This window comes from Macaca mulatta, chromosome 6 (genome assembly GCF_049350105.2).
Source record: "Macaca mulatta isolate MMU2019108-1 chromosome 6, T2T-MMU8v2.0, whole genome shotgun sequence".
NCBI lineage: Eukaryota > Metazoa > Chordata > Mammalia > Primates > Cercopithecidae > Macaca > Macaca mulatta.
This window is the reverse complement of record NC_133411.1, coordinates 6,537,187-6,554,776: the sequence shown is the minus strand read 5'-3', so window position 1 is coordinate 6,554,776 and position 17,590 is coordinate 6,537,187. Positions and strand designations below refer to the sequence as shown.

At 44.1% G+C, this 17,590-nt stretch overlaps 1 protein-coding gene and 1 long non-coding RNA gene across 2 annotated transcripts in view; one reads left to right on the top strand and one right to left on the bottom strand.

The window, feature by feature from the left end:
- Window positions 1-7,061, bottom strand: part of ICE1 (interactor of little elongation complex ELL subunit 1) — a 73,227-nt gene extending 66,166 nt beyond the window's left edge. Inside the window, exon 1 of the mRNA XM_002808424.4 lies at window positions 6,739-7,061. Coding sequence (XP_002808470.4) covers window positions 6,739-6,822 — 84 coding nt within the window. The 5' untranslated portion in view covers window positions 6,823-7,061. The remainder of the gene's footprint in view (window positions 1-6,738) is intronic.
- A 245-nt stretch (window positions 7,062-7,306) lies between these two features.
- The window catches only part of LOC106998642 (uncharacterized), a 29,645-nt gene continuing 19,361 nt past the window's right edge, over window positions 7,307-17,590 (top strand). The window contains exons 1-2 of the long non-coding RNA XR_013418154.1: window positions 7,307-7,379; window positions 8,121-8,289. This is a non-coding gene — a long non-coding RNA (uncharacterized LOC106998642). The remainder of the gene's footprint in view (window positions 7,380-8,120; window positions 8,290-17,590) is intronic.

The window sequence follows — 17,590 nt, the reverse complement described above, 5'->3', positions numbered from 1 at the left end:
TGCACCATATAAAGTGTTCAACCCAGTCCCTGGCATAGTAGTAAGCACTCACTAATATCTTCAGGATGAAAAACTGAATTAAAGATACAATCATTACCAGGGAAAACAAGAAACCATGCAGAAAACACCACAGCTTAGCTTCAAATAACACAGTCATAAAAATGTCAACTTCAAATACTGATCTCGTTGAAATCATGACTATACTGAACAAATGGAGAGAGAAGAGAGATGCTTAGGTATGGTGGAGTATGGGGCAGTAAGACAGCTGAATCCTCACCTCCCAAAGTCAGCAATGAGAGTCCACTACTTAACGACAGGCAAGTTCATTGTAAAACACACAGTGGAAGCAATTAAAAATGGTTCTCTCTTGGAAAGCAGGGATGAGTGGGACTGGGGGCTGCTGACTGTCTTAACAACTCTTGTGTATCTATCTAGTTGCCTTTTTATATTTAACTGTGATAATAAAAAAAAAATCACAAAACACCATTATAATGGGAGAACAAAAGATTTGTTATCCAATAGCATTCTAGTCTCTGACTAACATTATTTCCCAAGGCCCTGCTGCATATCAGCTCAAATTTGGTCAGATACTGTATTATCTGTGGTCAGATATTGTAATACTCTAATAAAACATTTTTTTTTCCTCCTGTCAGATTCAAATGTCATTTATGTTGGCTGAAACCAAGGCCTCTAAATAATGAACCTCTCAATTGTGAGAGTGAGCAGGGTATGCCTGGGTGAAGGGCGCTCAGGCTCTTCTGATCCACATTCATTCCTGCACAGGTCCACCTACTATGGAAGAAATGAGGTTCAAGGTGTTCTTCCTCTCCAGGAGACACTAAGGGTTGTTTCCTTGATTATCGCTTTCTCCTAGCAGCCCTGCTCTCCCCTTCTAGAGCTTCTATTATACAGTCTATTGGAAAGTTCAGGCTTATTTTCAATTCTCTCCTCTTTTCTCTCATAACTACCATCTTTTGTTATGCTTTGCCTTCTGGGTGATTTTCTTAAGCCATACTTATTCACTAACACAATTCCCATAGCAGCCCACTCCCTTACTCAAGACTTTTTGATCCCCATTTACTTCTCCCCTCTAGTAGACAATTTTAACTTTATCCATACAATACCCTCCTGAACTGTTACTATGAATGTTGATGCCCATGCTTCCTTCCTTTCTTGGGAAAGTACAGTCACGCCTGGCTGAGCACTCAGGGCAAGGAGCAAGCTAGCAGGCCTACTGGCTGCGAAGACATGACAGAAGACATGGCCAATGCAGCCGGGAAAATGGTTACGCTAAGGCAGTAAATATATAGATAATATAGCAAACAAATAAATACAGATGATAACGGGATATGTAGTCTGCTCAAACACATCAGTAAATATGTGAGAGGACAGTTTCTTAACTTCAGCACTACTGACATCTTGGGCTAAAAGGAAGACAGCATGTTCGGCAGAATCCCTGGCCTCTACCAGCTGGCTGTAGCACTCCCCAAGCCCCAAGGTGTGTGTGTAGCACACAATTAACACAGCAGGCCTGAAAACATGATCCTTAGCAAGACCTGCTTGCAAGGCGGGCCATTGGCTGTCACCCGGGGACTCGGATTTCTGGAGGGTTCCTTCCCATCATTCCCCGAACTGATGGAAGTGGCTCATTATGTGTGGTTTATGCTCAACACCTGCTTTCCTTGTGGGAGTCTGGAATCTTGGTGCTTGCTAGGCAGAGGGTGCCTACAGGACCAGACCCCAATAAAAAACTCGGGCACTAGGTCCCTAATGAGATTCCCTAGCAGACAACACTTCACAAGTACGGTTACAACACGATACTGGAGCACTTAGGCATGTCCCGTGTGACTCCACTGGGAAACACTCTCAGAAGCTTGTGCCTGATTTCCCCAGACTTTGCCCCCTATGCCTTTTCCCTTTACTGATTTCACTCTGTATCGTTTCCCTATAAGAAACCACAGCCATGAGTATATCTATATGCTAAGTCCTGTGAGTACTGAACCTGAGTATGGTCCTAGGGACTCCAACACTGACAACCCAAAATGTCTTCAGAAGTTGTAAAAACGTTCGCTGAGGAATGCAAGGCTCTGCTGCTTAAACTTTCACAAACATGAAAGACAAAGACTAAATGAAGAAGGCTGAAGAGACATGACAATAAAATATAACACATATTCCTGACATGACTTTGAATAAGAAAGCAAAAAGCCACTCCCAGGTCAGCAAGCAAAATCTGAATAGGTCTACAGCTACACCAATGTTACTATCCTGATTTGAAGGGGTGTAGCGTAATTATGTCGGAAAAAGTTCATATTTGGAGGAAGTATACCTTGGAGCATGTACGTGAGACAAAGTGTATGTGTGCACACAATGATGACGCAAATGCAGTAACATGTTAACAATTTGTGAATTTGAGAACATCAGGGTGATTTGTATCATTCTGGCAACTTTCTTGTAAGTCTGAAATTATTTCAAAATAAATTATTTTTAAACATCACACTACTCACACTTACTGTTTTGCTGGAAGAGATCTGGCTAATTACTCAGCATGACTCCTCTCTGATAAACCACTTCTTCCTGGTGTGCTTGCTGTTTATTAACTGCTCTTATTTAAAATCAAAGCCTACAGTGATCTCTAGCAGAGATGACTGCGTCTTCTCACCTGTTAGAACCTCTGGCACAGTGTGGACTGGAACAGGGCGACAAGGCAGGAATGTCCACCTCTCTCTAACTGTGCCTCAACCACACCCACCCACCAAACCCAAGCAGAGTGGCTTCTGGGTGCTGGGAAGGCAAACCCCAGTCTCTACAGCCCCACCTCAGTTATCCCCACCTCTACTCTGTGCTTCATCTGTCATCAACTACTTTCTCCCCTCCAAGCCTCGGCACAACCTGTTCTGTCTACAACACTCTCCCTCCATCTTTTCCCTCTTAGTTAACTGCAAACCATCTTTCGGACCTCAATTTAGATTCACTTTTATGAAGCCTTCAGAGAGGTGGCACAATTCCTATATGGCTATCCCGGCTACATGCTCCCAGAGTACCTCATATGTCCCTTACCATAATATTTATATTACACATAAACTGTGGTTGCTTTTCTACTTAACTGTAACCTCAACTAGAATGAGCTCCATGCCTCTTCTGTTCATGATTATATTCTGAAACACAGCATAGCATCACATATACATCGACGCTCAATAAATGTGTTTGGTAAATGAATGAATTACAATTTTGTGAGCATTCCCTGTAACAGAGCCATTTATAAATCAATAGGTCTGGAATAAAATGTTTCAAGTTCCAAACGACACTTAAATCACTAGCAATTATCAGTGGGAGTCCAGCACAAGTTTATGGATAGGCTCAAATCTGTACCAAGGACAACCATACACCAAACTCACTGAATCTAATCTATATACATGAGATGAACAACATAATCGTGTTTCAAACGCTCATCTGGATCCCCAGGAGAATCCGATGGTTTTGCACTGCAGTGAAGTCGGCAGATACGGGCCTCTCCTTCACCAGAATAAAGTGCCTATGTCAGCTTCACTAGCTTGACTAAAATACACAACTTAAGATTTACTTAATCATACGTAATACATAATATGACCAGAGTGAGGACCCACATTATCTGACTGCCAAAGTTCTGCAACCCACGTGGGCATTGGGCTATGGATCAGCAATGAACTACTGTAATTAATGAGAGTAACAAAACAGATATGAAGTAATTTGTGAGACTACGAACAAAAGGCACAGAAAACACAGTCTATCTATACACTTCTGAATCAAATAATGATCTCTGCAAATGTACTGTTATTTCTTCAACAACTAAAGAAAAAAAGGACAGGGAGGATTAAGAAATGAAAGGAAGATTTTCAGTGCAAGCAAACCACTATTCAAGACAGAGGCAAGTTAGCCTAACATTACAGTTCAAAACAAAGTCACAACACCAAAACCATACCTAGTTGCAACCCCTCAATCCATCCTGCATACCACTAACTGTTACTTCTACTACAAGCACTGTCCTAATGTAACTATGCAAAAACCTTCACCATCCCGTAATACTGACAGAAATAAGTACGATAATTTATGATAGTTACCATTCAAGGTTCTCTATAAACTGCCAGGAACCTAGTTTTCTAGACTCACTTTGCACAACTACAGAATTCCTCCGGAGACTCCACTCATAACTTTCCCCTAAAAAGGTGATCCAATTCCAGGCCACAGAAAATCCAAATGCAAGTGTTCTGACCTAGAGAAGAGCTCTGTAAACTAAGGCCCTACGCCAGCGTTTACAAAGTTTCAATGGAACACAGGCATACTCATTTCTTTATGAATTGTCTACAGATGCTTTCACATGAAAATGGCAGCGCTGAGCAGTTCTGAACAAGCCCCCGAAGCCTAAATACTTGTGATCTTGCCCCTTACGGAAAAAGTCTGCAGACCCCTGGATCTAGGATTACCCTTACTGATGTCTTGAGAACCCACAGCGGGAATGTGGCAAGGGTGGAAGAAAGGAGATTCAATCTCGAGGCCATAGATTTGAGTAGTTCACACCACGGTGGAAGCAGTGGAGATGTCAAAAAGCGGGTGAATTATGAAGGTAGAGCAGACAGAATCTGATAAACTGGATACAGGTTGTGAGAAAAAAGAGCTGCACCAAGGATGTCATCTAGTTTCTGGCCTAAGTAACCAGAAGGATACAGTTGCTAAATTTAACCAGAACAGATCCATGACCGAAAAGCACAATTCACATCAGTAGTTCTTCTGCACAAAAGCCTCCAATGACTCACCATTTCCATCAGAGAAACCCAAACCCCAACAATGGTCTACAGGAGCCCACACAATCAGGCCCTCCTCCTACCTTCCTGACTCCCAGCATTCACTCCGCTCCAGCTTCACTGGCTTTCTGGCTCTTCCCAAGCACACCAAGCCAGCTCCTGCTACAATTCTTCACATCTGATGTTTCCACTGTACGGGAGACTTTACTTCCAAGATTTCAACAGAGCTTATTCTCTCAGCTTTGCTCCAACATAAACGTTCCAGGACTCCCTACTTAAATTCCAACAGCCACTGGCCTAGTCCCCACCCATTCATTCCCTCCCCATCTCCGTTCAATTCATCAACAACGTTTTCCTTACCCTCTAACATAACTCATTTGTTTCATTTATCCTGCCACCCTGCTAAAATGGAAGCTCCAAGAGATCAAGAATTTTTGTCTTTTTCTCCCCCAATGCCATATGTGCAGTGTCTAAAATACAGCAGGTGATCAATAAATATTTGTTGAGTGAATTGGCTCAAATAATAAATACAATGTATTAAATATTCGGGAGAACTGCAATCACGTTCCTGGGGTGGGGGGGGCGGGGCGCGTTATAAGATACCTACACAATGCAGCTCAGTGAAGGCAATGATCTTACTATTAGTTCTCCTTCTACTCACAAAAGCAGCACATTTCCTTCCTCCCCTCCCCTCAACACTTAAAATGTTTGCAATCACTTCACAGATACTGCACTTTAAATGGAAACCAAGTTTCTCGGCATGGCCTAAGCCTGCACTCCCTTCCGGTCACATCAACCATCTTCCGTCAGCACTGTGCTCATGCCAACCATACCATGTTGTGCTCATCAAAGACACCCTGCTCTTTCTCACCACAGGAACCTTTCCACCTGTTAACCCCTCTATCCAGAAAGCCTCTCCCACATCTCTTCTGACAGCCTGATCCTTCTCATTATTCAAGTATCTAAAAGTTACTGACTCAAAAATACCCTGACTACCCTAGCTGAGAGACAAGACCAATATTCCAACATCCTCCTTTATTTTCTAACACCTAAAATCTTCTAAGGCCTTATTCACACACACGCATATTACTTATGAGAGATCCTATTTTGTTCACCACAATGTCTGTAGTTCCTAGGACACTAGGCAGAGTAGGTGATGAGGTGCTGGTGAGTTCCGTTTTATCACTGAAACCGCGATAGTAGGAAGTTAAAAGAGACCCCCGACATCAGGCAGCTAGGAGAGTCGTGGGAAATGAGGGGGACTATTTCCCTAGCACCACCCCATAAGATCTGGAGCCATACTCCAGCAATTCTCCCTTATGTCACTATAAAGAAGAGCCCACGCCGCTGTTAGAAACTTCCAGGCTCTGCATGTCTTTAATAAACTACTTTTATCAAACAACTGACAAGCTACTTGGCCAATTACTTGGCTTGCTTTTTAAAATATTAGCCTCGGGATGGCACATCTGATATAAGCTGAAATGCCTCCCTGGACTCTTCGAGTCTAATGACTCAGACAACCCACATGTCACGTAAGATTCTGCCTCCAAACAACAAACACTCAAGATGGGCCAGAAGACCAAAGCGTTATCCTCAGGGAGATGATTGCCCTCGGCGTTTCACCTGTCCCTCACTGACCTAGGGGGTCAGCCCCAGGCCGCGCTGAGGCCGGGTAGGGAAGGTGGGGGCCCTCCAGAACTCGCTCGCTCCACCCCCACCGTTACACCAGCGCATTCCAGTCAATGAACTCTGGGTTTCAATTCTAAATAACGCAATGGAAGCCGTCCCCAAAACTCATGTAGGAAAAAGGCAGCAGGGAGACGAGCGAGCATGAGCTTCGGTCGGGAAGAGAGAGCAGCGCACTGAGGCACAGTCCGCGCGGCCGGACCCCACATCCCTGCGCTCCAGGCCGGCCGGGCCCAGTCGCCCCACGCGCCCGCGGCCCCGGGAGGTGCCACACCTGCTGCAGAGAGGCGCAGCCCTGACATCGCGACAGGTCCGCCGCCGTCCCGGGCGCCGCCGAATGGGTCTCGCCCGGCATCATGGTGCCGCCGCCGGGCCCGGTGGGCACGCACGCCTCAGGGGCCCGCGGCGTCGGCCCCGTCCTGTCTCTGCTGATGCCGCCGGGGCCGCCGCCTGCCAGGCCGCTTCCCGCCAGGTCCGGGCGGGTCCATCCGTGCACAGAGGTCCCCGTGGGGCTAGCGAAAGGCTCTCCGAGCCAGAGCTGCCTCAGGCACTAAAAAGAAACGCTACCCGGCGCGGCCCCCGAGCGCGACGCAGTCCAGTCAGGGCCCCGCCCCGCCCTGGCTCGCCCCGCCCCTCCATAGGGCGCGGGACTGCCTAAGGCGCTGCCTGAGCAACACCGGGAGAGGAGCTGTGCGATGCGGCGGGGGAAACCCCTGCAGAGGAGCAGCCAAGAGGAGTGGAGGGATCGAAGGTGCATTCCTTCCACTGTTGAGGGTCGACCCTTTATTGCCAGCTTGCTGTACGACAGGCTTTCCATAGACACCTAAAGGCCTCCGCTATGTGGGCGGTGACCCGCCCGTGACGTAAGCTCTAGACGCCTGAGAAGTGGGAGGACCCCGCGTCCAGGACAGGAAAGTGCGTGATTTACAACTAGAGGGACAGGCGCTGTCCCGGGACCCGTCCTGGGCCAGGGAGCAGGAGAGGGAGGGACTACAGTTCCCGACTTGCCGCGGGGCGGGCGGAGATCGTGCACTTTACCAGTGCGCTTCGGCGCCAGTTGCATGGCCTTGGCAGCCAGTGGCGGCTCTCCTCCTGTAACAGTCCCCTTGTCTTCCGACCTCTCGCTCTTAGGTTACGTGTCCTTGCCGGTCGCCGCGGCAGCCCCTAATGCCCGAGCGGAGGGTTCCCAGGCCCAGCTGTGGGCGCCACCGCCCACCATGCGCCAAGCCCAGAGCCTGGTTGAATCCTTCGCCACCCTGTCCATCCATTTGGCCATTATCCTGCCACCTCCAAATCCTGTTTTTGACACCTCTCGGGAGAGAGGGAAAGTGGAAAGAAAAAGGAATAAACTCCTCGTGGCCATAGTTAGTGGGTAAATTCAGATCTCGTTTGAACCGAGGTTTTTCAGAATTGTCTTTTTAGTATTCACAGCTTGTCACCATCAGTACCTTGTTGAGAAGCCTCTGGCAACCTCCATCGTGTGGTTATAAAATCCAAATTCCTTATAAAGTCCAAATTCAAGAGGAGGAGTGCATGTTTAGTTAAGTTACTGTCTAGACCTTACCAGCCAATTTCTATCTCTTCAGTATGGAAATTGCAACTGAAAACACTCCTTCCAAAAAAAGCAGTCTGCATTTTTCTCTTCTCCAAATTTAGCACCCCTGACCTTGCTTACACACTCTGGATACCACCTGCTGTGGAATGACGGAGTGGCGGAAGCAGACATCCAGCGATAGTTAGATTTCCTGACGTTGACATCCAAGCAAGAAAGGCGTGTACCTGAGGACCTGCCCGTGGTAGAAGTCTCAGCTTTTCTCAGAGACAGGTAGGCAGAAAACAAGGGTAAGGTTAAAAAAGAAGAGGGAAGTGAGCAGATTCACAGCGGGACGCAGCTATACAATGGAAGACAGACCATGTGACCCATTAAGGAAAGGGGCTGCAGGTATTAGAGAGAGACCTGTAGGGATCATGATCGTTCTGGTGCTAGCGTCTGATCCCAGACAAATTTATCTTCACCATTACTTCGCTTTTATGTACGGTTACTTAAATGAGTGTTTTTCCAAAGTACCTTACTGGAGAAGACACCAGCTCTCTCTCCCTGTAAACCATCCACCCACAGCCATGACGCGCTTTTATGATTAGGGGCCCTTGGAATTCTCACTGCTGCCTCCCTGTCTGTGCACCCTTGCGAGTGTTTTCCCTCACCTGGAACACACTTCCTTCCAGCTCTAGGTGTGCAAAGCCTACCTGCTCTTCCAGTTTCCGTGGTTTACCTCCACAACCCCAAGGATCTCCAACCTTTTTTTGCCCTTTAGCACGGAGTAATTTTTAGTAACACCACATTTTGAGTTGGATGAGAGTGATTTTTATGTCTTAGAGATGAGTCTTCCCTTTAAATGCTGCAAAGTGCTGCATAGTAGATGTCAAATGAATGTCAGAAGGAATCAAATTTACCGCAAATAATTGAAGGTACGAAGTAACAAATATTTCCCTTCAAAAATGTTAATAAAAGTGTATTTTCTCCTGCCTTTCTCAAAGCCAGTTCTCAAGACATCTAATGAAAACAAGTCTTGTTTATGTAATGCAGGGATAGGCAGACTCTGAAGAGCCACATGGTAAATATTTTAGGCTTTGTAAGTCACCCAGGTCTGTGCCACCTATTTGTCATCTTCTGTTTATTTAAGAAACTTACAAATGTAAAAGTCATTCTTAGCATGCAGGTTGTACAAAAACAGGGTGATTATTGGTCATAATGAAAATTTAGTAGGCCGCTAATTGAGGAATGGTCAGAATTACATTTTTTCTCTTTCCTGCATGATGGGCCACACCTGTTTTTTCATCATGATGGAAACAAGCAAATGTCTATACTGCAGCAAGTGGTGAATGATGGCTTCGGAACCACACATCTGTCTTTAAATTCTTAAGCAAATGACCTATTTGTGCTGGTGTTTCCTTACAGAAAAACAACTGTAATTTAAGTGAAAGTGACAAGGATGGGAACCCTATAGGATTCACCAGACAAAGAGTAGTTATCAATAATTTATTGATGATGATATCCATTTTTGGAAAGGAGATAAATATATCTTCAGCTTACTCATAGGAAAAAGATGGTTTGCTTTTTCTTTAAAAGCATTTTTCCTGTCCAACTTCCAAGATAAACTTGTTGTTTTTCTGCCAGAGAAACCCTAAGACCCAGAGGAATGTCTGCATTCCAGACTCTGGTCTTGGGATTCCCTGTGCCTGTCGAATCCAGCCAGCTGTTCAGAGGATCCAACTCAAAAAGTCTCAATTCTTACCCCGCACATTCATTACCTCTCAGATACTTGGTATCTGCTTAAAACAAAAGCTCTGGAATTAGCATCATTGCGAGGTAACTGTTGATTTAGTTTATTAACATATACCTCTGCTGAAATGGCTAATAGATATGGTCTAGAAACCAGGGAGAACTCAAAATGGAAAGCCATCTGTTCTTTGGAAGTTCAAGGCTATGCTTTTATTTGATGCATTTAACCATAAGAAAAATGAACTATATGTTCATTTTTTCTTTTAAAAGCTGGAGAGATGTTTGATGGAATTGTTTGTGACTGACAGTGTGTTATTCAATGATATGATCTGATTATTAGGTATTAATTTCCAGGCCTGTGATGTAATGCTACCATATGCCCACAAGATGTCTGTCTTTCCCTGTGTGTTTTCCACATAAATAGAATTTCCAACACTATTAGGACATAACCAAACCTTCTTGCCAAAGGGAAAGGCCATCCTCTGGGTTATCCTGGGGGGGAAGGCATCTTGTAGGAACCACCTTAGTATCCACCCACACGCATTCCACCAGGCGTAGTCCTAAGCTATCTTTGCTCCAGTTTTTCTCAATATTCCAGGTTATAGTGGTGGGATTTCGACCTGTCCCCAGACATCGGCAATTTGCTCACAGCCTCCGCACTTACCCTCGAAGTGATTCGAAGCCAGAGGGTAAACATGTTGCTTCTTCCTGAAACACTGATTTTACTTAGAAACCGTACAAAAACAACTTAGTTTTGAAACAATTAGTTTGAAATAGAATGCAAAACTGATATGATTATTAAGCAAAATTTTCTTCAACCTGAGAAAGTGGATTGAGAAATGTAAAAAAAAAAAAAAAAAAAAAAAAGGTAAAGCAACATTTGAAAGGACTTTCACAACTTTCACGCCGCAGTCGCCCCCTGTAAAGGAGGACAAGCCCGCTCTGCCTTGCGGGTTTGTGAACACCTGGCAGCTGTAACAGTTCAGATTTGAGAACACCTGGCAGCTGTAACAGTTCAGATTTGAGAACACCTGGCAGCTGTAACAGTTGGTCACATGAGAAGCTTCCTGTAGCTTCCGGGATCGGAGGAAGAAGAAGGCAGGTGCTCAGAGGTGACCGCATGTGTTGAGGAGGAGATTCTCTGTGGAGCAGTGGGCAGGGGCATGTCCCACCTCCCAGGAGGAATGGGAAAGGGAGGGGCAGGTTTCCCCTTCACCTGAGGCCGGTGAGGGGTCTCCTTGGTTTCTAGACCTCACCTAGTAGCCATTTCAGGGGATGCATATGCTAATAAATTAAATCAACAGCTGCCTCTCGATGGTGCTGCGTTCCAGAGCTTTTGTTTTAAGCAGTGCCCCACAAAGTGGAGCACTCAGAGTCAGACACTACGTGCCCTAGAGTGGTTCCGAGGGAACCGTGGGACAGCTCCAGGAGATGGGTTGGAGGTGACTGAGCTGCATGCTCACCAGCACTGGGATGAGCAGGGGTTCTCGTACTGGGTACGGCGGGCAGTTCAGTGGGAGCTGGGAGGAAAGCAAGGCTGAGGCAAAGTGAGCAGCCAGAAGGGAGCAGCCAGAAATAAAACTTTGCTGTTCTATCCGCCATTCAAAGAACTGTAGCTGGATATCCACAGCTGAAAAGTCCTCCCTTTGAACTGTATCCACACAGCACCAGTGGCAGAAGATGACAGTCACTCGGCTTGGCATGCAGGTGGCACCCCCTGGCCATCCCAGGCAGTAAATCCAACCAGTTCTCCAAGGTTCATTCAAGTCCAGTTTCTCTGGGAAATGTCCTTGAGAGTGTTTTGAATATCAAACTTTTTTGGTTTTTTTGGTATCATTCTTGGTCCTTCCCTTTTTTACCCTTTGTCTCCTCCCTACGTATAAGCAGCATGAGTTCCATTGGTAAGATGGCTGTCTGCCTGTCCCACCACAGCCATCATGGTCACTGCCATCCCTGGCAGTTGGTTCTCTCCTGGGTCCTGTGAGGAGCATCTCCCTGCAGCACACTGCCTGCATGTGCCCCTGTTCTCCCACTTGCTAGGGCTGAAAACTGGGGAGGCTGTCCGACTCCTCTTCACTCCCACACCCTGTCACAGGGTCAGCCAGACATGGTCAGCACATGTGCGACTCCCAGCACCTCTCACTGTGTGCGTCATCCTCCCCAGTGCTTGTGCCCTGACATCTGTCCCAGTGGGCAGAACCCACTCTACTTACTGTCATGTCCCCAACACCCAGACCATGTCACCTACACATCAGTTACCAAGAAATGATTGCTGAATCAGTGAGCTGAGTGAATTAATAAATTAATGTGTTAAACAGCTGATATCTGGATAAAAGTATAACCCAGCGAGGTTAAAACCAAGAGCTGCAGCAATCGTGCTCCTTGGTCTTTACCCAGATGAGCTGAAACCTAACATCACATACAATCCTGCACATGAGTATTTAAGCAGCTTTTTTCAGAATTGTCAAAACATAAGAAACCAAGATATTCCTTTAGTAGGTGAATGGATAAATCAACTATGATGCATACAGACCGTATTAGTCTATTCTCACATTGCTGTAAAGAACTGCCCAAGACTGGGTAATTTATAAAGGAAAGAGGTTTAATTGACTCACAGTTCCACAGGACTGGGGAGGCCTCAGGAAACTTACAACAATGGAGGAAGGGGGAAGCAAACATGCCCTTCTTCACATGGTGGTAGGAAAGAGAAGTGTGGAACAAATAGGGGAAAAGCTCCTTATAAAACTATCAGATCTTGTGTGAACTCACAATCATGAGAACAGCAACATGGGGGTAATCGCCCCCATGATTCAATTACCTCCCGCTGGGTCCTTCCCACAACACATGGGGATTATGTGAGCTACAATTCAAGATGAGGTTTGGGTGGGGACACATTCAAACCATATCACAGACCGTAGAATATTATTCAGTTCCAAAAAAATAAATGAGCTCTCAAGTCATGAAAAGTCATGGGGAAACCTTAAATGAACATTACTAAGGGAAAGAAGCCAACCTGAAAAAGGCTATATGCTGTATCATTCCAACTATATGGCATTCTAGAAAAGCGAAAGTGATAGAGACATTAAAAAAAGTGATTTCCTTGGTTTGAGATGGGGAGGGAGTGATGAATAGGCAGAAGGATTTTTAGGGCAGTGAAAGTATTCTATATATAGTAGGGGTGGATACATGTCATACATTTGTCAAAATTTCTAAAATGTCCAACACTGAGTGAACCCCAAGGTAAACTATGAACTTTGGTGTGACACACAACAATGTGTCAGTGTAAACTCATCGGTTATAACAGACGTACCACTACGAGTGTGGTGTTGATAGTGGAGGAGGCTGTGCATGCATGGGGGCAGGTGGTGTATGAGAACTCTGTCCTTTCTTCTTGATTTTGCTGTGAAAGTAAAACTGCTCTAAAAAATAAAGTCTCTGGAGAAAAAAGCAATGACAAAAACCAAGAGCAAACTCCCAGGCAGTGAGAGTAATGACAGGAAGTCTCCCTATCTGGAGTGAATGTGGCATGTTAAAGCATAGGAAGTCAGCACAGGGAACCCAGACTATAGTGAACAAGGGGCCAGTTGAAATTGATTTACTTGAGAGGAGGGGCTAGACACAGGCCAGATCATATAGGGTCTTGTGAGCCAGGGTAGAAAAGTTTTAGATCTTTGAAGAGGTTTAAGAAGTGGAGTGGCATAATCTGATTTACTTTAAACATATTTCATACTACCTCTCATGGGAGATGGACTGGACAAGGCGTCAGAAGAAGCCGGGACACCAGGGACCAGGCTGTGATCCAGGGCACAGAGGATGGAGGCATGGCTGCAGTCCTGGCAGTGGAGTTAGATGGAAATAGAAGGAGTGAGGATCCCAAATTGTATTCCAAAGAGGTTGTACTACATCCTACGAGCAGTATATATGAGTGTCCCAATTCCTCCCCTTCTTTGCCAACACTAGATATAATCAGTCTCTTAATTTTAGCCAATTTAATATGAGTGTAGTAGTAATACTTCTTCTGTATTTCCTTAATGCACATTTCCTCAATTTGCTTTTCTTTTTAATTAATTAACTTATTTTATTTTACTTTAAGTTCCGGGATACATGTGCAGAATGTGCAGGTTTGTTACGTAGGTATACTTGGGCTATGGCGGTTTGCTGCACACATCAACCCATCATTTAGATTTTAAGCCTCACATGCATTACGTGTTTGTTCTAATGGTCTCTGTCCCCTTGCCCCCCACCCCTGGTGTGTGTTGTTCCCCTCCCTGTGTCCATGTAGTCTCATTGTTCAACTCCCACTTAGGAATTAGAACATGTGATGTTTGGTTTTCTGTTCCTGTGTTAGTTTGCTGAGGATGATGGCTTCCAACTTCATCCATGTCCCTGCAAAGGACATGAACTCATTCTTTTTTATGGCTGCATAGTATTCCATAGTGTATGTGTACCACATTTTGTTTATCCAGTCTGTCATTGATGGGCATTTGGGTTGGTTCTATGCCTTTGCTATTGTAAATAGTGCTGCAATAAACATATGAGTGCATGTGTCTTTATAGTAGAATTATTTATATTCCTTTGTGTATAGATTGCTGGGTCAAATGGTATTTGTGGTTCTAGATCCTCGAGGAATCACCACACTGTCTTCCACAATGGTTGAACTAATTTACATTCCGACCAACAGTGTAAAAGCATTCCTATTCCACCACAGCCTCACCAGCATCTGTTGTTTCTTGACTATTTAATAATCACCATTCTGACTGGCATGAGATGGTATGTCATAGTGGTTTTGATTTGCATTTCTCTAGTGATCAGTAACGATGAGCTTTTTTCCATATGTTTGTTGGCCACATAAATGTCTTCTTTTGAGAAGTGTCTGTTCATATCCTTCATCCACTTTTTGATGGGGTTGTTTGGTTTTTTTCTTGTAAATTTGTTTAAGTTCCTTGTAGATTCTGGATATTAGACCTTTGTCAGATGGGTAGATTGCAAAAAATTTCTCCCTTTCTGTAGATTGCCTGTTCACTATGATGCTAATTTCTTTTGCTGTGCAGAAGCTCTTTAGTTTAATTAGATCCCATTTGTCAATTTTAGCTTTTGTTGCAATTGCTTTCGGTGTTTTCATCATAAAGTCTTTGCCTATGCCTATGTCCGGAATGGTATTGCCTAGATTTTCTTCTAGGGTTTTTATGGTTTGGGGTTTTACATTTAAGTCTTTAATCTATCTTGAGTTAATTTTTGTATAAGGTGTAAGGAAGGGGTCCAATTTCAGTTTTCTGCATATAGCTAGCCAGTTTACCATTTATTAAATAGGGAATCCTTTCCCCATTGCTTGTTTTTGTCAGATTTGTTGACAATCAGATGGTTGTAGATGTGTGGTGTTAATTCTGAGGTCTCTGTTCTGTTCTATTGATCTATTTGTCTGTCTGGTACCAGTAGCTACTGTTTTGGTTACTGTAGTCTTGTAGTATAGTTTGAAGTCAGGTAGCGTGATGCCTCCAGCTTTGTTCTAATTGCTTAGGATTGTCTTCACTATATGGGCTCTTTTTGGGTTCCTTATGAAATTTAAAGCAGTTTTTTTTTTTTCTAATTCTGTGAAGAATGTCAATGGTAGCTTGATGGGAATAGGATTGAATCTATACATTAATTTGGGCATTATGGCCATTTTCACTATATTGATTCTTCCTATTCATGAGGATGGAATGTTTTTCCACTTGTGTGTGTCTTCTCTTATTTCCTTGAGCAGTGATTTGTAGTTCTCCTTGAAGGGGTCCTTCATGTCCCTTGTAAGCTGCATTCCTAGGTATTTTGTTCTCTTTGTAGCAAGTGTGAATGGGAGTTCATCCATGATTTTGCTCTCTGCTTGTCTCTTGTTGGTGTATAAGAATACTTGGGAGTTTTGTAAATGTTCAACATACACATATTAAATGATGCAAACATCCCACTTCTACATATTGACCCAGGAGAAATGAAGGCATCTGACTATATAAGACTTGTACTGGCTGGGCATGGTGGCTTATGCCTGTAATCCCAGCACTTTGGGAGGTCAAGGTAGGTGGATCATCAGAGATCAGGAGTTTAAGCCAGCCTAGCTAACATGGGAAAACCTCATCTCTACTAAAAATACAAAAACTAGAGGGGTTTGGTGGTGCGCACGTGTAGTCCCATTTACTCTGGAGACTGAGGCAGAAGAACTGCTTGAACCCAGGAGGCAGAAGTTGCAGTGAGCTGAGATCACACCACTGCACTCCAGCCTGGGTGACAGAGCAAGACTTCATCTCAAAAAAAAAAAAAAAAAAAAAAAAAGACGTATATAAATATTCATGGGAACCTTATTTGTAATAGCCAAAACTTGAAATCAAGCCAAATGTTAACTGGTGAATGGCTAAACAAATTGGTGAATGGCTAAACAAAAAAATGTTAACCGGTGAATGGCTAAGCAAACTGTGACATTCATTTTTTATTGTGGAATTGTATTGCATTCTATTGATAGTATGCAAAGAATTCCCCAATAAAAAAAGAATGAATTATTGATATATGTTACAAAATTATTGAATCTTATGCTGCATGAAAGAAGACAATAAAAAAGAGTACATACCATATGATTTCATTATGTAAAATTCTAAAAAATGCAAACTAATATGTAGTGACAGGAGGCATATGAGTGGTAGCCTGGGGATAGTAGGGAGAAGCAAGAAAGAGGGGTTACAGAAAGTCCCAAGGAAACTTTTGGGGATGATGATATGTTCATTATCTTAATTGTGGTGCTGATTTCATGGGCATATACATATATCAAAACTTATCGAGCTGTGTGCTTTAAATATGTGCAATTTATTATATGTCAATTATACTTTAATTAAAGATGTTAAATAGAAAGTAAATGCAGGCTAATGACAGGGAATTTCAAATAAAGGAACTGAAAAAAAGAAGAAGAAAAAGGAGTGAGGATTCATGCAGTTATTGTCGGCAAGGCGGTCATGGGGATTACATGTAGAATTAAGGAAAATAATTAGGAGCAACTCCTGAGATTCTAGCTTGAACAACTAGAAAGTAAGAGTACAGAAAGGGTGGGAGGTTGTCATTCCTGAACTGGGAATAAAGAATCAGCTTTGGGCAGGAAATCGAGATGTGTTACTTCAAAGATACCTGTAACTGTAAGGAGATTGTTTGCTTTCTTTCTAGATTTAACAAAGAAAGATCACACAGATCTTACAGACATGGAGACTTGGAAGTTCAAGGTCTAGGGGCTGCATCTGGTGAGGGCCTTCTTGCTGGTAGGGACACTCTGTAGAGTTCCAAGGCAGTGCAGAGCATCACGTGGTAGGGACTCATCAGAGATGGCCAAACTGGCTCTTAGTATAGACCTGCTCTTCAGATAACCAACCCATGCCCTCTATAACCCATTAGTCCAGGACTGCATTAATCCACTCACCTCTTAAAGACTCCACCTCTTTTTCTCTCTCTTTTTTTTTTTTTTTTGAGTTGGAGTTTCACTCTTGTCACCCAGGCTGGATTGCATTAGTGCAATCTGGGCTCACTACAACCTCTGCCTCCCAGGTTCAAGTGATTCTCCTGCCTCAGCCTCACGAGTAGGTGGGACTACAGGCACAAACCACTGTGCCCGGCTAATTTTTGTATTTTTTTTTTTTTTAGTAAAGACAGGGCTTTACCATGTTGGCCAGGATGGTCTTGAACTCCTGACCTCAAATGATCCACCCACCTCGGCCTCCCAAAGTGCTGGGATTATAGACATGAGCCACTGCGCTGGCCCTTCACCTCTTAGTACTGTGATATTGGGAATTAAGTTTCAACATTGGTTTCAGAGATAATAAACATTTAATAGATA